Raw genomic sequence first — 23,481 nt, 5'->3', positions numbered from 1 at the left:
GGTTTCCATTTCCAGTAAATTGCAGGATCACTCTTCTAATGAAATGAAAGACACTGGCTTAAAACAGAAGAATCACCTCTTAAAATATCAAAGTACTCATAAAGTGGTAAGGAACTAACCAGGTAAAAATTGAAGAGAATACACGACCTGGCCGGTGAGGCTCAGCTGGTTGAGCATTGTCCCATCCCATGCACTGAGAGGTTGCCAGTTTGATTCCCAGTCAGGGCACATGCCCATGTTTCGGGCTCAATCCCCAGTAGGGGGCATGCAGGAGACAACCGGTCAATGTTTCTCTCTCATTCATGTTTCCCTTCCTCTCTTTCTAAAAATTAATAACATTTTTTTAACTTGAAGAGTGTGTGGAAACTGAGAAAGTAAGCAGAGGCAAATCCAGCCTGATGCCTGTTTTTATAAGTAAAGTTTTATTGAAACAGCAACATTCACTTGTTTATGCACTTTGGCTGCTTTTGTACTAAGGGTTGAATAGTATAGACAGAAACTATATGTCCTTCAAAGCTTGAAATATCTGCTATCTGGCCTTTTACAGAAAAAGTTTACTAATCCCTACACTAAAGCATCAGTGCTAGTTCGTCCTGAAGTCATTTGTCACTCTAATTCTTGGGCTTTGCTTCTGAGGAACTTATACGATGAGAAGGAAGAATCAAAGTCCAAGACCCACACAAGGTGGAAATCTATTGAGACTGCCTCCCCACGTTGAGCTGAGATCCTAAAAGCCTAAACCTTCAGGGTAAGAATGAACTAGAATAAGTCTACATTTCCTACTCTCTCCCCAAGAATCTATAGGGAAGGCTGCCTGGCACTAAATGTAGCAGGAAAAATAAAAGGAAAGGAAGAAAAGACCCATTGTTGAGTAGTTGTGGCCCATATCTGCAGTACATTGCCTCTTTGATTCTGGAAACCTCAAGCCACAAGAAAGGTTTAGGGATCTTCAGAGTATTAATGCCCAGAGGGGCTTAACATAAGCAAACACAAATCTGTTCATAGCAAGGTATGTTCACCTTAGACCTCAAAGTATCTCTGGAAATAAAAAAAGAAAGAAGGAAGGAAGGAAGGAAGGAAAGAAGGAAGGAAGGAAGGAAAGAAGGAAGGAAGGAAGGAAGGAAGGAAGGACGGACCAAGCACATGAGAAAATAAAAAGCACAATGAATGAAAACCAAAGGAAAAAACAAACATCAGTAAATTAACTGCAAAATTTTAATATACTGGAATTATAAGATATAATTATGAGTAGAGATAAAAGAAACAGAAATAAAAGGCAGCTTAAACATATGTGCTGGGAATAGTAAAGTATAACAAGTGATCCTACAGATAGGAACTACACAGAGTGTACACACTTGAAAAATATAATAACCAAAATATAAAACGCAATGTATTAGTTTAATAGTATACATTAGACCAGGGCTGGGGAACCTTTTTTCTTTCAAGGGCCATTTGGATATTTATAACATCATTCTCAGGCCATACAAAATTATCAACTTAAAAATTAGCCTGCTGTATTTGACCAAACATTTAATTAAATATCCCTAAGGCCTTGGCAGGGCCAGACCAAATGATTTTGTGGGCCCGCAAGCCAGATGTTCTCCACTCCTATATTAGACAAAGCTACAGAGAGAATTACTATACTGGAAGATAAATAACAACTATGAAAACAATGTAGAAAGAGGGGAAAAATAAAAATATGGAAGAGAGATTAAAAGTAAGAGACATTAATGACACAATGGGAAAATCTAACATATTTCACCAAAGTTTCAGAAGGAAAGGAAACATAAAAAGGGTAGAAGCAATATATAAAGATGATGTCTCAGATTATTTTAAAGAACTGATGGTACTATTCAGGCTCAAGAAGTCAAACAAATCACTGACAGAATAAATTAGAAATAAATAAAAAATTAGACATTATGGTAAAACTGGAGAACAGCAAAAAGAAAGATCTGAAAAGCACTGGAAGAAAAAAAGAAGAGTACTCTAAAGGAGCAGACAGACCAACAGCTGACTTCTCAACAGTAAAAATAAAAGCCATGGGACAAGTGGAATCTATCTTCAATGGGAAGAAAGAAAGTAATTGCCCATCAAAAATTGTATATCCAACTCAAATTTCAACTATGAAAGCAAAACAAAATTTTGGTTAAAAGGATAAAAAATATTGGCCACATCTATACTAATAAAAGGGTAAAATCTCCATTTTCTGGTTAATGAAAAGAAAATAGGATTCCACCAAGTCTCCTATCTACCTGCTCCAGGACTTCTGTGAGAATCAAATGAGATGAGGCACAGGAAAATGCTTCACAGACATTTGGTTAAAGTGTAAAATGTTTGCACCTGGCTATAAAGCAAGTCGTGATCCTGGGCTGAAGAAACTCCACGGCGGCTAGTCACTAGGGAGAGGAAACCGGGAGTTGCTACATGATGTCATTACCTGGTGCCCACAGAGACGTTTCTGGGTTAGGCTGGGCTATGAGACACATTTTGCACCATGGGGTGTCGGCAGCATTGGCTGCGATTTGGTGGGATGTTGCTTGGGGTGGTGGCGGGGCCTATGTCCCACTTGGGGAAAGCTGAGTGTTGCTTTGTTGGCACCAGGTCAACAGTGCTGTTTCTTTGTAAATGGCCAGTGCACATTACGGCAGCTCCTGTGTTGAGCGTCTGCCCCCTGGTGGTCAATGCGTGTTATAGTGGCTGGTCAGACGGTTGGAGGGACACTTAACATATTAATCTTTTATATATATAGATGAATAATAAAAAAAACCAAAACACCCACAACTATTGTAACATAGGGAAACTCCCTTATTCTAACCTGAAAAAGAACAAAGTAGGTGGGATCTCAATACCAGATATCAAGCTGTATTACAAAGCCACTGTTCTCAAAACTGCCTGGTACTGGCACAAGAACAGACATATATAGATCAATGGAATAGAATAGAGAGCCCAGAAATTGACCCGAACCAATATGCTCAATTAATATTTGACAAAGGAGGCAAGAACATACAATGGAGTCAAGACAGTCTCTTCAATAAATGGTGCTGGGAAAATTGGACAGATACATGCAAAAAAATGAAACTAGACCACCAACTTACACCATACACAAAAATAAACTCAAAATGGATAAAGGACTTAAATGTCAGACGGGAAACTATAAAAATACTAGAGGAATCCAAAGGCAACAAAATCTCAGACATATGCCGAAGCAATTTCTTCATCGATACATCTCCTAGGGCATTGGAAACTAAAGAGAAAATAAACAAATGGGACTATATCAAAATAAAAAGCTTCTGCACAGCAAAAGAAACCATCAACAAAACAACAAGAAAGCCCACTACATGGGAGAACATATTTGCCAATGTTATCTCCGATAAGGTTTTAATCTCCAAAATTTACAGGGAACTCATACAACTTAACAAAAGGAAGATAAACAATCCAATCAAAAAATGGGCAAAGGACCTCAATAGACACTTTTCGAAAGAGGACATACAGAAAGCCAAGAGACATATGAAAACGTGCTCAAAATCACTAATCATCCAAGAGATGTAAATCAAAACAACAATGAGGTACCATCTCACCCCTGTCAGAATGGCTATCATCAACAAATCAAAAAACGACAAGTGCTGGAGAGGATGCGGAGAAAAAGGAACACTGGTGCACTGCTGGTGGGAATGCAGACTGGTGCAACCACTATGGAAGACAGTATGGAGTTTCCTCAAAAAGTTAAAAATGGAACTCCCATTTGACCCATTGATCCCACTGCTAGGAATATATCCCAAGAAACCAGAAACACCAATCAGAAAGGATATATGCACCCCTTTGTTCATAGCAGCACAATTCACCATAGCTAACATCTGGAAACAGCCTAAGTGCCCATCAGTAGATGAATGGATTAGAAAACTGTGGTACATCTACACAATGGAATACTATGCTGCTGTAAAAAAGAAGGAATTCTTACCATTTGCAACAGCATGGATGGAACTGGAGAGCATTATGCTAAGTGAAATAAGCCAGTCAATGAAAGAAAAATACCACATGATCTCACTCATTTATGGATAATTAAGACCATTATAAACTGATGAACAAAAATAGATACAGAGGCAGAGCAGCATTAAACAGACTGTCAAACTACAGCAGGAAGACTGGGGAGGGTTGGGGGGTGGGTAAGAGATCAACCAAAGGACTTGTATGCATGCATATAAGCATAACCAATGGACACAAGACACTGAGGGATAGGGGAAGCTGGGGGAAGGTCAAGGGGAATAAAAAGGAGACAAATGTACTACTCTTTGTAATATTTTAAGCAATAAAAAAAAAGTTAAAATAAAATAAAATGAAAGAAAAATAAAGACTACTGTCTCCAGACATGATGGAGTAAATGGGACTGGATTTACCCTCCCACCTTAAACAGCCAGAAACTTGGACAAAGGTTTTCAGACAATGGACAATAGGCAGTATAAAACTGTGGTCACAAAGGTGGGAAGTAAATGAAGAGAGCTCAACAATTTCCTTAGATTATTGCCTGGAGACAGGTTTCCAGGGCATAGCACAGAAGAGAGAACAGAGCCTGGCCAACTCTGACTGGAGAGATATAGACAGCAGTTCAGGGAGGCTAACACAATTAGCATTTGTAGGCAAGAACACTGGGAAAAGGAGCTACACCAAGAGAAAGCAATGCAGGTCTGGAGAGGGCCCGTCTGGCTTTGGCAAAGCCCTCATCTGCATGTGCACGTGCATATGAGAAAAGCACTCAAGACTATGGCCTTCTCCTATATCTAGTCATGGTGGTGACAACAAATCTACACATTTGTCAAAATTAACTGAATTGCACACTGAATAAAATCAATACATTTTATTTTTTCTATGTAAATTATATAGCAACAAAACATTTAAAAAGAAAAAAAAGGGTTGGAAATATAAACGTCATTATACTATAACATACACAGGAAATCTAAATATTAGAAGTGAATTACTGTAATTAATCAGAGAATTTACAAAAGTTGCTATATTTAAAATTGATATTTCTATACAATATTTCTATAGAAAATGAAATACTTTTAAAAGGTACCATGTAGAGATCATTGAAAATGCCCAAGATCTCTATATAGAACATTATTTTAAAAACTAATATGATTTAAAGTAGCATGTCACAGGCCTTTGCCTCTGCCACTGGTCTGTTTCTTCCAAAAAGCACACACAAATCATTTCTTGAAATTTAAAGCGAACACACAAATGCGCTGAAAAGGCTAACATAAGTTACATAAGAGTCAATTATGCAAAATATTTTCTCTCTAAAGCAAACTTTAGAAAAATAGGAAATTACCTCTAATAATGAAAATATATACATTCCAAAAAAGGAAAAAAAGAACAATAGTTATTGCTTTACTCCAATCTACTTCTCCTTTTTTAGTTTAAATTTCAGATATAAACTAAATCTGATTACAGAACCTATAATCAATCTTTATAATAACACAAGAGAAATAATAACATAATATAAAATAGAAATATCATTACCAAACCTTTCCTGTAATGCATAATAAGGTACCTGGCTAATTTGATTAGAATTTCATTAAAAAAATTCATGCACCATGGATTTGGCCATTTATATTTGCCACTGTATGTCTTACTGGTTTTTTTTTACCCTCACTGAAATAAGTCTTGTCTGAAAATAAGTACAAGTCACTTAAAATACACTATATTGGCATATATCAGAAAATAATTAAAACTATTTTTGCTGAAACAGACATTTTAATAATGTAATTCAAATTATTCTAAAGAAATTAAATAACCAAATATAGAAATGTCGATTATTAGTGAGAATAAAATATTGCTTAATGATTTAAAAACTAAAAGTCTGGGAGGCTAAGATATGGATTTCCATAGTAGAAAATCAAATCATAGCTCATAGGGCAAGAATACAAATGTCCTGAATTAAGAAAAATTTGTTTTATTACAAGAAGAAAACATGTACCTCTCTTCTTTGTTTATTTGGTCACCAAATCCCACTGTATTCACAATGGTCAATTTCAATCGAACATTACTTTCTTGAAGTTCATATGTCTGAGCTTTAAGTCTAACATGTGGGCAAAAATGTGAGGATTCATGGTCTTCAAAATTAGTATTAAACAATGTATCAATCAACGTTGATTTTCCAATTCCAGTCTCCCCTGAAAGAAACAAAGGTATATCTTCACAGGTGCACAGGATGGATGAGAAAAAAATAGAACTATAAACTCTTAGAATGGTTTTAAGGATTCCAAATGTTTCAAATATTTCAATAGCTGAGTTGTCCAAGACAGAAATATATGCTAAGGGTGGTCCACTAAGTCATTAGTAGAACATAAAAATGAGTAAGTTACTCAGAACGTTGAAGAAAGTACTGAAATGTTTAAAGAACAAACAAAAAAATTAAAGTAGTACAGCTAAAAAAAAACTCATAGAATTTAAATAACTGAAAAATATCTGTGATCATGATCTCAAATTGATAACATGAGCACCACACATCTTACAAGAATGAAGTGAGCACAAGGAATATGAAAGAACAATTTAGAGGAAAAGTCTGGCACTTACCAACACAGAGAATATTAAAACAGAAGCCTTGCTGAATGGATCTGTTGACCAGCTGATCAGGCAAACTCTCAAAACCAACATGGCCAGACATAGTTAAAGAACGAATATTTTCTCTTTTCTGCAGAAGAAAAACCGTAATGATAAAAATAAAACTTTTACTAAAATAGGGTGTAAGCAAGTTTGAAAGAATAAAAAAAATCAAAGAAACTAAAGAATTTATGACCATTATACTTCCCCAAGATACAACTGATTTAAGTAAATCTGTGAGAAATGTGTCCAGACCCTCATAACATAGTTCTTCTCTTCATATAATGAGTCCAGCACTATTTATAACATTGAAATATTTGATTTCCAAAATAGGAAAATACTCAAGTAAACTATGGCATATTCACTCATAAAACAGAATGTTTAAAGTCATTAAAGATGTTTGTGATACATTTTTAATAAGTTTAATTATTTTTGCCTTTGATCAGGTTTTTATTCAAAATTAGCTATCCAAAGTGATTTGACTTCTATTTTTTTTTAAATATATTTTATTGATTTTTTTATAGAGAGGAAGGGAGAGAGATAGATAGTTAGAAACATCGATGAGAGAGAAACATCGATCAGCTGCCTCCTGCACATCTCCCACTGGAGATGTGCCCGCAACCCTGGTACATGTCCTTGACCGGAATCGAATCTGAGACCTTTCAGTCCGCAGGCCGACGCTCTATCCACTGAGCCAAACCGGTTTCGGCTGATTTGACTTTTATGAAACAAATTTAAATTTATGTTGCAGGCCTCTTTTCTTCTGTGGTAGGTTTCTTTTCTGTGGGTTTCTTCTCAGTTGCCGGTTTCCTGGTATCTGCAGCCTATTTCCCACCAAAGGTTTCTTCTCCTTCGTAACGGCAAGACCTTTTTTCCTTCCTTTCCCACACCACAGGCTTCATGCCTGGAACCCCCTTCTCATCTGATTTGGCCTGGAGAAGACTGGTGTTCTGATGCACGGTCTTTGCACATGGGTTTAGCTTCAACATGATTCTCAGGTTTGTCAGGGGATTGTTCTTTATGACTTTGCGATGAATTTTCTTGCGTAGTGCTCGGAGGGTTCTTTGGATCTCTGGGCTTTCCAAGATTCTGCTCAGGTCTGTATTGAGCATCCTGTGCATGGAAGGTTGTAGTTACTCTTAAGGGAGACAGCTTTACATAGTGCCATAGAGTTCATCTAACGTGCAGAAGGCATGTTCAGTCCAAATGCAGACATAGCCCACATGTTCACCAGGAGCAAGTTTCAAAATGTTCTATTTGCTTAAATTAAGTAGAGTAATTCTAGGAATGTTTCTGAAGGCTTTGATGATACCGTTGTCTGCACTATAGATGATGCAAGGTCCCCTGCCCTGGATATGACAATGATTTCTCCTTTTGCCCTTGCCAGCTCTCATTAGCTGAGAGGCATAGACCTTTTTAACATCCTTCCAGGCCTTAAGTATCTTAAAAAATAAATCTGCCTTCTTGGTCTTCTTGTAGCCTTCAACATTACCTTCAACCACCAAAGGAAGTTCAGGAACTTCCTCAATATGATGACCTTCAGACATGACCAGCGCTGGGAAGGCCAAGGCAGCCACGGCAGAGCAGATGGCATAGCACTTAAATGTTGTGTTCACTCTGTGGTGCCAATGACGCCAGGTTTTTGTTGGTACAAACAGGTGGTGGCCCCATGACACATATTTCCAAAAGCACCCTGTGTAGAACAAGGAGTCCCACCACCTCAAATTCTGGGAATTCGAGTCACAGCTCTGCCAGTACCTCAAGACTCCATACTGGTTTGATGACCTGCCAATTCACTGACCACTGACAGCACAGGACTGTCTATTGTTTTTGCATAAGTTGATGTGAACAAAGCCCACAATATCTGGTCGAAAGGGAGCCTTGAACACAGTAGGCAAAGTGACATTTTTGCCAGATAATTTCCCCTTTTTGGAGTACACTAAGTGCATGGAGAGGCGGCTACACTCCTCTCAACTCAATGGCTCCCACAGAAAAAGGAATACTTTAATTCTTATGTTAAGAAGTTAAGTGAAAAAAGTACAATACAAAATTATAGCTATAGTTCTAGCGCCCAGTAATGGTAGAGTAATTATATAACACTAACCTCCCCGTTAATAATAATTATAATCAATTTTTTTTCAAGGAACTGGAGTGCAACCAAAGGTTGACAGACACTGAAGGGGAGACTCTTGAGAGAAGGAAACTATATAAGGTGAGATGGTACTTACTAGCTTTTCTCCTAAGAGTGCTGCTCAGTCACTGCTATACAAAGATAGAGGTTAACATGCAAATGGCAGTCTTACTGGGTTGACAAGTCAGTTGGAGATAAGGGCGTGTGAAAAAAATTCCAGAAGAAATTCTATATCCAGTGAAAATATCCTTTACAAATGAAGGCAAAACGAAGACATCTTCAGAATCTGAGAAAATTCTTTGTAAGCAGACATACACTATATGAGATGTTAAAAGTTCTTCAAGAGAAAGGAAAATGACAATGGAAACTCAGATCTGCAAAAAGGAATGAAGACTACAGGAAAGGTAAAAATATGAGTAAATATGAGAGAATTTTTTGCTTTTTTAAATTTCTTGAAAATATAACTGAATGTTTAAAGCAACAACAATTATTACAGGGTTTATAATACATGAAGCAGCAGAACATATAATAATGACAGCACAAAGGATAGGAAGGGGACTAGATCTGCACATGTATAGGAACTGAACATGCAATGTTTCTGTGCTTAATATCTACATGTGACTAGTAAATACCTGTTGCTCGGCTCAGATATAGAGCATTTCCATCATCACAGGAAGTCCTATTGGTTCATGTCATACATGAACTACTATAGCACAGTTTGAAGGTAGTGTGTGTCAGTTAAAGCCTGCATCAATTACTATTTTAAAAAAAATTTAAAAACAGAGGTATAGTTAATAAGCCAATAGAGGAGATAAAATCCTATAAAATAAAAGGATAATATGCAAAACCCTAATGGCGGAACGACCACTCGACCAGTCACCATGAGGTACACTGACCACCTCTTGGTCCCTTTCCCCGGCTGGCAGGCTCCAATCACCCGACGGTGAACAGGGAACCAGGGGTGGGTGGCAGGGGATGTGGGTGGCGCCAGGCCAAGGCCCCCACCCCACCAGTCACCCCACACACAGAGGGCAACCCGTGGCGGGGTCGGTGAGCAGGCGGGAATGGCCCATGTCTTGGTCCCTTCCCCCGGCTGTCAGACTCTAATTGCCCAATGGCAAACGGGGAAACAGGGTGAGTGGCGGCAGGGGGCAGGGCTGGCGAGCAGGCAGAATGGCCGACCTCTCGGTTCCTCCCCCCAGTCGGCAGCTCCAATCAACTGATGGCAAACAGGGAACTGAGGGTGGGTGGTGGCGGGGGGCGGGCCGACTGCAGGCAGCTGGGGAAGATGGCTCTGATTGCATGCTAGGCCTAGGGACCGTACCCATGCACGAATTTCGTGTGCCGGGCCTCTAGTGCAATCATAAAAATACTCGGTTAATCCAAAAGAAGACAGGGTAAGAAAAAAAATTAAAGAAAAAACCTGGAACAAATTAATAGACTTAAATCCAGCTCTATCTATAATTAAATTAAATGTAAATGATCTAAACCAGCGCTGTCCAACAGGACTTCCTGTGATGATAGAAATATTCTTTATCTGAGCTGTGCAACAGGTATCCTCTGCTAGTCACATACAGACATTAAGCACTTAAAATGTAACTAATAGAATCAAAGATGGCGGCCGACAGGATAGCCGTGAGGGAGGGAGTGTGAGTGAGGGAGCAAAAGGGGAGTGCGTGGGCATGTGGGGCGTGTGTGTGTGTGAATGAGAGACAGCTATATTCCGCAGGACTTTTGGGGGCTGGCGGACCAGGCTCCCCTAGCTGGGTGGCCTCTCTTACCGCTGAAATCTCTCCCAGGGCGGCCGGCTCCGCTGCAGAAGCTGTGCCATCTTGAAGGGGAGAGCTGCTGTGACTGGGAGCCCAGCCTCACCTCCACCCAGGGAGCCTTCGGACACCACCCGGGACCCTGCATCAACACCAGCCAGGGACCTGCTGCCTCGGCTGTGAACCCACGAACACCGAGATTCCAGCCTCCCCGGCCGCAGGCTCCTAAAAAGTTTGTCTGGGGGAAGACAAAATGGCAGCCGAATAGGCAGACGTGTCCTGCGCCTTCTCAGAGAGCAGATAGAAGAAACAGCTGAATCGAGTAACATCCACCTGGAATTGGCGAATTAAACACAGCTGGTGAGATAATCCATGGCCGAAAGGACAGAGGACATCTGGAGAATGGTAGGATCAGGGATCTGGGCTGGAAAGAGAAACGCACAACCACCGGGATGAGAGGGTCAGAAGGAAACTGCGCTGCACCAAGTCTGCGTCCCGTGGGGACACATGTAACACTCGACTGTGAAAGGGGGTCCACAGGGCTGCTGGCAGTGGGGGACTTTAGATCTTAGTCCACAGCCATGGGAAGATGCACCCAGAAAAGCAGCCTGAAGTTCTATACTGGCCATGCAGTGCCAGGGGGAGAGAATCACTCAGCAGCATGGTTGCTCTATCTTTATATTGCCCTTACTTTTACTCGCTAAACCCAGTGCATAGGATCTTTCAATTACAAACACACTCCGAGGTGGACGTGGTTTGGTTGAGGCTGAGGAGCAAAGCAGGGAGAGGCGACCAGGAATCCAGCTCTGGGACAGCCAGGTCCCTCCAACCCTAAACAGCCATTTTTCTCCAGAAGAGCTGCCCCTCCTAGCGGCCTCAGAAACTAATAAAGCAACACTGCCACCTAGAGCCCGTGTCAGAAATAGACGCTTCTGTAAATATGACTGAAAGCAGAGAGACAAACAAAGTGGGCAGAGTGTCCTGCATGCCTAAATCCAAGCCTGTGGAGACAGGTACAGAGGAGTGGTAGATTGCTTGGAACTTCAACAGGTCCTGACTACCTAACAGGAAACTGAAAAATGGCAAACAGAACAGTAGAGAGGGGTCTTAATCCAGCCCCCATGGGACATTAAAACTCAGCTGAAGCAAACAACACTTCACTTTTTTAATTTTTACCTTTTACTTAAGAAAGGGAAAGAAAAAAATTTGTTTTATTATTATTACTTTTTAACGTTTTATTTTTTTGATTAGTGCTCTACATGCTATTTTTATTTTTTATCATTATTTTGCTTTATCTCATTTTGCCAACCTTTTCATCCTCACTGCTCCCTTTTTCATCCTGTTTCTCCTCTCCTGTTCCTGATTTAGTTTTTTTCTCTTTCTTTTTGCTCCTTGTTAAAAATTGATTGTTTTTATCTGCTTTATTGATGTGTTGTTATAGTAGTCTCTGTTGGCTAACTCATATATCTAATTTCCTCTCCCCTGCTCAAGTCCATGCACCCTTCTCTTTTCTCTATCTTGATTAGCCAATTTATTTATTTATGCTTTTGTTTTTCCTTTCCTCACTTGCTCTCTTCTTCTCCTAATTACTTAATTAGTTTCACTCACCAAACTCAAGCCTATTTGCTCTCTATTCTATTCTCCTTTTCAAAAATATGGTGAGTATACAGATAGATTAACGAAAGGGGGAAATTTATTTATTTATTTATTTAATATATTTACTATTTTGTTTTTTACTTTTCCTCTTATACACTCATTCTCTTTCTACCTCCTCTATACTGAACCATAGCCATTCCCCCATTCATTCAATTTCTTTACCTTACTTTCTGGAAATAAGCTCTGCCTCTTCAGATTCAGTCCCCCCCCCCGCCCCCCTTTTCTCTCGGTGTTTGTTGTTTGCATTTTTTTGTTTATTTGTTTCGTGAAGTTATCTCCCCACATATGTATGTTCCTTCCCCTTCTTTTTTCTTTTCATTCTTACTGTTTCCCCTTTTCCCAATATCATTTTTGTGCTCTTTTCTCTCCCAAAATTCTGTTTTCTCTTGTAGTCACCTTTATTGGGGTTATCGGTGTGGTGAATACATTTGTGTTTTCTTCCCTCTGTGTCGTGTCTTGTCAAACTGTACTTTGTGCCTTTCGGTCAACGTGGTAGAGAGTGACCTACATAACCAGACACCCTGAGAGGAGGAAAAATGGGGAGACAAAGAAACAGCCCACATACAAAAGAAATGGAGGAATCACCAGAAAATGAAGTAAACGAAATGGAGGCAAGCAATTTGTCAGAGAAAGGATTCAGAGAAATGGTCATAAGGATGCTGAAAAGGATGGAAGACAAATTCAACATGTGTAAGAATCAAGATGAAATGAAGAAGAAAGAAGAAATGAAGAATGACATAGCTGCAAAAAAGAACACAATAGAAAACAACAACAGTAGATTAGAAGAATCTGAGGACCGTATCAGCAAGCTAGAAGACAAGGTAGGAAAAAACACCCAAGCAGAGCAGCAATTGAAAAAAAAAAACACAAAAAACTTAAAAAGCAGGAGGAGAGCCTCAGGGAGCTTTAGGACAACACAAAATGAAACAACATATGCATAATAGGGGTACCAGAAGGAGAGGAAACTGAGCAAGAGAAAACCTGCTTGAAGAAATGACAGAAAATTTCCCTGATATTTGGAAGATAAAACTCACACAAGTTCAAAAAGCACAGAGTTCCAAACAAGATGAACCCCAAAAGACCAACACAAAGACACATCATAATTAAATTGGCAAACACCAACGACAAAGTAAGAATCTTAAAGGCTGCCAGAGAGACAGAAAGTTACCTATAACGGATCTCACATTAGACTATCAACTGATTTCTCAACAGAAACACACAGGCCAGAAGGGAATGGAATGAAATATACAAAGTGATGCAAAGCAAGGGGTTGAATCAAAGAATACTATATGCAGCCAGGCTATCATTCAAAATTGAAGGTGAAATAAAGGGCTTCATAGACAAAAAGGGCTAAGGGAGTTTATTACAACCAAGCCAAGAATGCAAGGAAGGCTAAAGGAACTACTGTAAAAAGAAGAAATAGGAAGGGAAGAAGGAACAGGCATAAAGAATAAAAAAGGTGATAAACAAGTACCTATCAATAACAACTTTAAACATAAATGGATTAAATGCTCCAATCAAAATACATAGGGGAGCTGAATGGATAAGAAAACATGACCCATATATCTGCTGTCTACAAGAGACCCACATCAGAACAAAGGACTCACACAGACTGATAGTGAGGGGATGAAAAAAATTTTTTCAGGCGAATGGAAATGAAAAAAAAGCTGGGGTAGCAATACTTATATCTGACAAATTAGACCTCAAAATGAAGGCCTTAACAAGAGATAAGGAAGGCCACTTCATAATACTAAAGGAAGCAATTCAACAAGAGGGTATTAATTCTGGCAAACATACATGCACCCAATACAGGAGCATGCAAATACATAAAAAACTTCTGGAAGGTATCAAGGGAGAGATCAATAGCAATACAGTCATAATAGGGAATTTTAATACCCCATTGACACCACTGGATAAATGGTCTAAACAAAAAATCAGCCAAGAAACACCAATCCCAAATGACTCACAAGATCAGATGGAACTGACATCTTCATAACATTTCACCCCAAAGCTATAGAAAATACATTCTTCTCAAGTGCACATGGCGATATTTGCAAAGATAGACCACATATTGGGACACAGGCAGTCTCTTCAAATTCAAGAAGATAGAAATCATATCAAGCATCTTCTCAGATCACAATGGCATAAAATTAGACACCAACTACAATAAAAATAATGAAAAAACAAAACAGTTGGAGGTTAAATAGCATGCCCTTAAGTAATGATTGGGTTACCAAAGAGATCAAAGAAGAAATAAAAAGCATCCTGGTAACAAATGACAATGAAAACACAACAATCAAAATCTATGGGACACAGTAAAAGCAGTCCTGAGAGGGAAGTTCATAGCTCTAAAGGCCTACCTCAAAAAAACAACAAAAAATGGTAATAAACTATCTAACCCTACAACTTAAAGAATTAAAAAGCCCAGAGTAAGCAGAAGGAAGGAAATAATAAAGATCAGAGCAGAAATAAACAACATAGAGACAAAAAAAAAACAACAAAAGATCAATAAAACCAAGATCTGTTTCTTTGAAAGGATAAACAAGACTGATGAACCTCTAGTGAGGCTCACTAAGAAACAAAGAGAGAGGACTCAAATAAACAAAATCAGAAATGAAAGAGGTGAAGAAACAACAGACCCCACAGAAATACAAAGGATTGTAAAAAAAAAAAAATACTATGAACAACTCTACTGGAACAAACTGGACAACCTAGACAAAATGGACATATTCTTATATAAATACAAGCTTCCAAAACTCAATCAGGAAGAAAAAAAACCTGGATAGGCTGATAACTACTGATGAAATTGAAGCAGTTGAATCAAAAATCTTCCAGCAAACCAAAAGTCTGGCCTAGAGAGAAACCAAGATGGTGGCATAGGTAAACACCGGAGATTGCTGCCTCGCACAATCACTTCAAAAATACAACTAAAAGACATAACGGACATCATCCAGAACCACAGGAAGACTGAGTGGAATTTCTACAACTAGAAGGAAAGAGAAAAGCGTACCGAGACTCAGAGGAGGTGCGGCTCTGAAGTAAATACAAAGGTGCGGAGTTGCATGTGGAGAGGGCTGGAGGCTGAGGACACGGTTGTCTTTTTCAATCGGGAGGGAGTCTCAGGCTCTGAGCTCCAGTTCCGGGCGAGTCTTTGGGGACCCAGACTCACACGGGAGAAACAGGACTGTCTGGCATCGGTCGGAACTTGAGGGCAGCTTTCTCTCGGAGGCACTCTCGGCAATTGCCAGGACCTCTGAAGGCAGGACTGAGAGCAGCCATACTACTGGCTCACTCAGCCCGCCCTGTTGATCCCCTGGGGTCCCACCCAGCTCAAGCCGTGCACGAAGGCTTTTGCATATGAAAGGCCCGGCCCTTTGTAATCTGAAAATAACTTAACAAACTGAAGCTGCCCCAAGGCCCCAGGGCAACTTGCATTGCTTTACAGTTGGCTTCTGCTGGGTAGCCTCAGGCAGAGGCTAGATTAGCACCTCCTTAGATCCAAAAGCCAGTGTACCCAGTGGTCAGAGTGGGACCATCCAATTACAACTACTCAGATCTATAAGGGACACACTCAGGGGGCAGACTCAGTGAGCACCAAAGCCCCACTGAAGCAAGTCTTGCCCCATAAGGGTGTCTTCAGCACAGAAGTTCTCCCACCGCAGACACAGCTGATTCTCACAGCCAATTGGCCTGGAGGTCAAATCCTCCCAGCTTTACATACAACAATCAAGGCTTAACTACAACAAGACTGTACACAAAGCCCACAAGTGGGTGCACCAAGAGTGTTGACCTCAGGTAATTGGGACACTTAGCACAGAAAGCCACTCTATCGACACAGTGAAGCACAAAAAATGCCGAGACAAAGAAACAGGACACAAATGACAGAAATGGAGGAAAGCAAACTGCTGGATATAGAGTTCAAAACTACACTTTTAAGGTCTCTCAAGAACTGTCTAGAAGCCGCCGATAAATTTAGTAAGGCCTTCAAAAAGACTGGTGAGACCACCGATAAATGTAGTGAGATCCTCAAGAAATCTAGTGAGACCCTCGATGTTGTGATAAAGGACCAACTAGAAATTAAGCATACACTGACTGAAATAAAGAATATTATACAGACTCCCAACAGCAGACCAGAGGATCGCAAGAATCAAGTCAAAGATTTGAAATATGAAGTAGCAAAAAACACCCAACCGGGAAAGCAAAATGAAAAAAAGAATCCAAAAATACGAAGATAGTGTAAGGAGCCTCTGGGACAGCTTCAAGCGTACCAACATCCGAATTATAGGGGTGCCAGAAGATGAGAGAGAGCAAGATATTGAAAACCTATTTGAAGAAATCATGACAGAAAACTTCCCTTACCTGATGAAAGAAATAGACTTCCAAGTCCAGGAAGCGCAGAGAACCCCAAACAAAAGGAATCCAAAGAGGACCACACCAAGACACATCATAATTAAAATGCCAAGAGCAAAAGACAAAGAGAGTATCCTAAAAGCAGCAAGAGAAAGAAAGTCAGTTACCTACAAGGGAGTACCCATACGACTGTCAGCTGATTTCTCAACAGAAACTTTGCAGGCCAGAAGGGAGTGGCAAGAAATATTCAAAGTGATGAATGCCAAGAACCTACAACCAAGATTACTTTATCCAGCAAAGCTATCATTCAGAAGTGAAGGTCAGATAAAGAGCTTCACAGATAAGAAAAAGCTAAAGGAGTTCATCATCACCAAACCAGTATTATATGAAATGCTGAAAGGTATCCTTTAAGAAGAGGAAGAAGAAAAAGTTAAAGATACAAATTATGAACAACAAATACACATCTATCAACAAGTGAATCTAAAAATCTAGTGAATAAATAATCTGATGAACAGTAAAAAAAAAAAAAAAAAAAAAAAAAAAAGTCTGGCCTAGATGGCTTAACACTTGGAGTGCGGGTGAATTTCCCGCCAAAATATAAGATGGCTCTGTCTTTTGGTTTTGTTCCATCCACCAAAAGGGTGGATTACAAACAAATATTTGGTAATACGCAGTTACAATCGGCCCGAGTTTACACGTTTCCCGCACTCCACCGCAAATCTATATGAACCGAGTTAAAGACGGCTCCCGCGGAGTACGCGCAATTCACGCGAGCCGACTTAACTCGTACCCGCACTCCAAGTGTTAACAGGGGAGTTTTACCAAACATTCAAAGAGGAACTAAAACCTATCTTCCTCAGATTATTCCAAAAAATTCAAGAGGAAGGCACACTTTGAAGCCAGCATTACCCTAATTCTAAAACCAAATAAAGACACCACAAAGAAAGACAACTATAGGCCTGATGAACACAGGTGCTAAAATCCTCAACAAAATCTAGCAAATCGGATCCAGCATTACATTAGAAAGATCATACACCATGACCAAGTGGGATTTATTCCGGGGATGCAAGGATGATACAATATCCACAAATCAATAAATGTGATATATCACATAAACAAATTGAGAGACAAAAATGACATAATATCAATCAATGCAGAAAAAGCATTTGACAAAATCCAACACCCTTTCTTGATAAAAACTCTCAGCAAAGTGGGAATAGAGGGATCATACCTCAACATAATAAAAGTCTTATATGACAAACCTACAGCCAAACATCATACTCAATGAGCAAGAACTAAAACCATTTCCCCTAAGAACAGGAACAAGACAGGGATGCCCACTTTCACCACTCTTGTTAGACATAGTACTAAAAGTGCTAGCCGTAGCGATCAGACAAGAAAAATAAATAAAAGGCATCCAAACTGGAAAAGAAGTAAAACTGTCATTATTCACAGATGACATGATATTGTACATAGAAAACCCTAAAGACTCCATCAAAAAACTACTCGACTTAATAAATAAATTCAGCAAGGTAGCAAGATACAAAAATAACACCCCGATCTATGGCTTTTTTATACACCAATAATGAACTCACAGAAAGAGAAACTAAAACAACAATTCCATTTAGAATTGCACCAAAAAAATTACGATACCTACTGTAGCTGGACATTTGTAAACAAGGATCTGAACTCCTGCCAAGAAGAAGTGAATGTTCACCGCGTGACTTGCAAGCGAGTCACGCTGGGTCAAGATTGCACACACTCTTGAGTTCCCAGAACATTTACCTCCCTGAGAAAAGATAAGATTAAAAAGTCGTGGGTAGAGCAGAAAAGGGAATGCACAGCTCCAAGTTGTCTTCAATGCGCTATCCTATCTAATAAAAGAGAAACATGGTAATTAGCCGTACCTCCGCTACCCTTCCCATTGGCTAATCAGGGCTATATGCAAATTAACTGCCAGCAAAGATGGCGGTCGGCAGCCAGGCAGCTTCAAGCAAACATGAGGCTTGCTTGCTTCAGTGACGGAGGACTCCAACGTTCCCCGCCTGCGGCTGCTGGCCTCTGAGCTTGCAGTTTGAAACATTGTTACAAATATAGAAGCTAAACAAAACCCCAGAAACCTGCTTTCAGCCAGCCAGGATCTCAGAGCTGGAGTTGAAACAGTGTATCGATTATAGAACCCAAACAAACCAGATACCTGCTTTCAGCACCCGAGGCCTAAGAGTTGGAGCCAAGCCTCAGAGCTAAAGCTGGCCCAGAATAAAAAAAAAAAAGAAAAAAAGGAGCGGTTGGGAGCTTCAGTCACCCGCCAGACTGAAAACGGCCCTCAGCCCCTCACCCAGACTGGCCAGGCACCCCAGTGGGGACCCCCACCCTGATCCAGGACACCCTTCAGGGCAAACCAGCCGGTCCCACCCGTGCACCAGGCCTCTATCCTATATAGTAAAAGGGTAATATGCCTTCCAGCACCGGGATCAGCGGAGCCGCGAGGCCTCCCGGCACCGGGATCAGCGTGACAGGGGGCAGCGCCAAAACCCCCTGATCAGCCCTGCTCTGTGCCTGATAGGGGGGAGCGCCCCAACCCCCTGATCGCCCTGCGGCTCTGTGTGTGACAGGGTGCGGTGCCCCAACACCCTGATCGGCCCTGCTCTGTGTGTGACAGGGTGCGGCGCCCCAACCCCCCCCCCCATGGGCCCTGCTCTGTGTGTGATGGGGTAGAGCCATAACCTCCCCATCGGCCCTGCCCTGAGTGTGACAGTGGTGGCGCCCCAACCCCCTGATCGGCCCTGCTCTGTGGGTGATAAGAGGGCAGTGCCCCAACCCCCTGATCCGCCCTGCTATGTGTATGACAGGGGGCGGTGCCCCAACTCCCCTATCGGCCCTACTCTGTGCGTGACAGGGGGGAGCTCCTCAACCCCCTGATCGGCTCTGCTCTGTGCGTGACAGGGGGGAGCTCCTCAACCCCCTGATGTGCCCTGCTCTGTGCGTGACAGGGGGGAGCTCCCCAACCCCCTGATGGGTCCTGCTCTCTGTGTGACGGGGGGAGCTCCCCAACCCCCTGATCGACCCTGCTCTGTACGTGACAGGGTACGGAGCCCCAACCCCCCTAATGGGCCCTGCTCTATGAGTGACAGGGGGCAGTGCCCCAACCCCCTGATCGGCCCTGCTCTGTGCGTGACAGGGGGTGGCACCGCAACCTCCCCATCGACCCTGCCTTGAGTGTGACAGAGGGCAGTGCCCCAAGCCCCCAATCGGCTCTACCCTGAGCATGACTAGGGGTGGCATCGCAACCTCCCAATCCGCCCTGCTCTGTGCATGACAGGGGGCGGCGCCCCAACTCCCCAATCGGCCCTGCTCTAAGCCGGACCAGGGGCTGCACCTAGGGATTGGGCCTGCCCTCTGCCACCCGGGAGCAGGCCTAAGCCAGCAGGTCGTTATCTCCCAAGGGTCCCAGACTGGGAGAGGGCACAGGCCGGGCTGAGGGATCTCCCCCCTCCCCCCCCGAGTGCACAAATTTTTGTGCACCGGGCCTCTAGTTGTAATATGAAACAAAACAAAATTTTGTGATTAACTGCTGACGCACTAACCTCATGCGAAACCCCAATAAAAGCAATGGTTGAGGGTACAGAGTTTGCTACATGCCTGAGCGAGCTGTAGCCCTCTGCCTGGTATCAATCGCCTGTGTGCTCGTCTTACCTCTGCGTCTTCGGTTCATTAAACATCGCTCAACACCTACGAATAAACTTAACTAAGAAGGTAAAAGACCTGTACTTGGAAAACTACAAGACACTGAAAAAAGAGATAGAGGAAGACATAAACAAATGGAAAAACATACTGTGTTCATGGATTGGTAGAGTCAACATCATTAAAATGGCCATACTACCCAAAGCAATTTATAGATTCAATGCACTCCCCATTAAAATACCAACAGCATATTTCAGACCAGAATAAACTCGCCAAAAATTCATCTGAAATAAAAAAAGACCCCGAATAGCCACAGCAATCCTGAGAGAGAAGAACAAAGTTGGAGGGATCATAATACCAGATATCAAGCTATATTACAAAGCCACGGTTCTCAAAACTGCCTGGTACTGGCACAAGAACAGACATAGAGACCAATGGAACAGAACAAAGAACCCAGAAATTGACCCAAGCCATTAAGCTCAGTTAATATTTGACAAAGGAGGCAAGAGCATACAATGGAGGCAAGAGAGTCTCTTCAGTAAATGGTGCTCAGAAAATTGGTCAGCTACATGCAAAAAAACATGAAACTAGATCACCAACTTACGCCATACACAAAAATAAACTCAAAATGGGTAAAGGACTTACAAGGTGTACCGGTTAATAATAAAACATGATAATTTCAAGAGAAACATCAAAAGTGCGTTAATAAAAGTAATGTCCATCACTAGCTACACATTTCCCCCATCTTTCAGGTAATTTGTGGATATCGTCCCAATAGAACTTTTCTTGTTTTGAGGCAAACCATTCAGAGACCCAATTTTCCACTTCTTCGTATGTTTTGAAGTGCTGCTCAGAAAGTACGTGTGCCATCAATCAGAACAAGTGGTAATCTGAAGGAGCAAGGTCTGGTGAATACGGCGGGTGGGTTAATACTTCCCAGGCAAGATCTTTTAACGTGTCTTTAACTGGTTTTGAAGTGTGTGATGGTGCGTTATCATGCACCAAAATTACTTTGCTGTGTCTTCTGGTACATTCTGGTCGTTTCATGATCAAAGCGTGGTTCAAATTGATTATTTGTTGTCAGTAGCGATCAGTACTAACAGTTTCACCTGGTTTTAGAAGCTCATAATACACCACACCTTTCTAATCCCACCACTGTCTTCTTTCCGAAGCGATATGGCCTTGCAGTTGATGTTGACGGTTGACCTGGATCAACCCATGATTTTGTGCATTTGGGATTCTCAAAATAAATCCACTTTTCATCGCCAGTCACAATTCAATGCAAAAAAGACTTTCTTTCGTGCCATTGAAGCAACATTTTACTGATGACTTTTCAGTTTTCCATTTGTCTTTTGTTCAGTTGATGTGGCACCCATTTTCCTTCCTTTAAAATCTTTCACACTGCTTGTAAATGATTGGAAATTGTTTGCTGAGCAATGTTTCATCTTTCTGAAAGTTGTTTTTGAATTTGACATGCATCTTCATCCAATAATGCTTGTAATTGCTGGTCTTCAAACTTTTTCGGTTGACCTGAATGTTCTTTGTCTTCCACATCAAAATCATAACTTTAAAGAGTTTAAACCAGTGTTCACAAGTATCTTGAGATAGAGCATGTTCACCATAAGCTTCACAAAGTATATGATAACTTTCAGCAGCACTTTTCTTCAAAATAAAGTAATGAATTAAAACTTCCTGCAAATGCTTTTTTTTGGCACGAAATTTAACATTTTTAAGCATAAAAATATTTATGATATGTTAATACCTTCAGCAAATTTGACATATGAAGTTTTGAAGCTTGCTGTCAATACAACACAACAGCATACATATCAAATTGCATATATATCAACATATGTGTAACTCCATCTATTGAAAATAATCCACATTAACTGGTACACCTGGTAAATGTAGGACAGGAAACCATAAAAATCTTAGAAAAAGATACTAGAAACACCAATTAGAAAGGATATATGCACCCCTATGTTCATAGCAGCACAATTCACCATAGCTAAGATTTGGAAACAGCCTAAGTGCCCATCAGTAGATGTGTGGATTTAAAAACTGTGGTACATCTACACAATGGAATACTACACTGCAGTAAAAAAGGAGTTCTTACCATTTGCAACAGCATGGATGGAACTGGAGAACATTATGCTAAGTGAAATAAGCCAGTCAGAGAAAGATGAATAGCACATGATCTCACTCATTTGTGGAATATAATGAACAACATAAACCGATGAACAAAAACAGATCTAGAGACAGAGAAGCATCGATAAGATGCTCAAACCTCAGAGGGAAGGTAGGGGAGGGTGGAGGTAAGGGGGAGAGATCAACCAAAAGACTTATATGCAAGCATATAGGCCTAACCAATGGACACAGACAACAGGGGGGTGAGGGCATGATTGAGGGGGATAGGGGGTAACGTGGGGATAGGGGGTAACGTGGGGATAAGGACACATATGTAATAACTTAATCAATAAAAAAAGTTTTAAAAAAGATTATATGATGTGTTAAGTCTCTCCCACTTACTTCCACAAATATTAAAGACAGGAAGTACTTAAAAATTAAAAAAAAATCTTAGAAGACTCCATAGGCAGCAAAATATCACATTTATCATAGCTATATCTTTACTGATACAGCTCCTAGGGCAATGGAAACTAAGGAGAAAATAAACAAATGGGACTATATCAAAATAAAAAGCTTCTGCACAGCAAAAAGAAATCATCAACAAAACAACAAGAAAGCCCACTGTATGGGAGAACATATTTGCCAATGTTATCTCAGATGAGGGTTTAATCTCCAAAATTTAAAGGGAACTCATATAACTTAACAAAAGGAAAATAATAAACAATCCAATCAAAAAAATGGGCAAAGGACCTAAATAGACACTTTTTGAAAGAGGACATACAGAAGGCCAAGACACATATGAAAACATGCTCAAAGTCACTAATCATCTGAGAGATGCAAATCAAAACAACAATGAGGTACCATCTCACACCTGTCAGAATGGCTATCAACAAATCAACAAGCAACAAGTGCTGGTGAGGATGTGGAGAAAAAGGAACCCTCGTGCACTGCTGGTGGGAATGCAGACTGGTGCAGCCATTGTGGAAAAGAGTATGGAGATTCCTCAAAAATTAAAAATGGAACTCCCCATTGACCCAGTAATCCCACTGCTGGGAATACTAGTATATCACAAGAAACCAGAAACACCAATCACAAAGGAAATATGCACCCCTATGTTCATAGTAGCACAAATTTACAATAGCTAAGATTTGGCAACAACCTAAATGCCCATGA

The 23,481-nt window shown here is 40.8% G+C and overlaps 1 protein-coding gene across 7 annotated transcripts in view; it reads right to left on the bottom strand.

The window, feature by feature from the left end:
- The window catches only part of SEPT10 (septin 10), a 72,650-nt gene that overhangs the window by 29,668 nt on the left and 19,501 nt on the right, over positions 1-23,481 (bottom strand). For 2 of the 7 annotated variants that reach the window (XR_001347550.2, XM_006085732.3), the window contains exons 3-4: positions 6,571-6,688; positions 5,972-6,167 (exon numbers count right to left, since the gene is read on the bottom strand). The exons of 3 other annotated variants lie outside the window; for them this stretch is intronic. Coding sequence is in view for 1 of the 4 variants with exons in the window: in XM_006085732.3 (XP_006085794.1) it covers positions 5,972-6,167; positions 6,571-6,688 (314 nt within the window). In the remaining 3 variants the exon portion in view is untranslated. The remainder of the gene's footprint in view (positions 1-5,971; positions 6,168-6,570; positions 6,689-23,481) is intronic. 2 more of the 7 variants (XM_023751420.1, XM_023751419.1) reach the window with 2 other exon arrangements.

This window comes from Myotis lucifugus, unplaced genomic scaffold, assembly GCF_000147115.1.
Source record: "Myotis lucifugus unplaced genomic scaffold, Myoluc2.0 scaffold_21, whole genome shotgun sequence".
In the NCBI taxonomy this organism is placed as follows: Eukaryota; Metazoa; Chordata; class Mammalia; order Chiroptera; family Vespertilionidae; genus Myotis; species Myotis lucifugus.
Note: the sequence above shows the minus strand (reverse complement) of the source record. Positions and strands in the feature narration are given on the sequence as shown.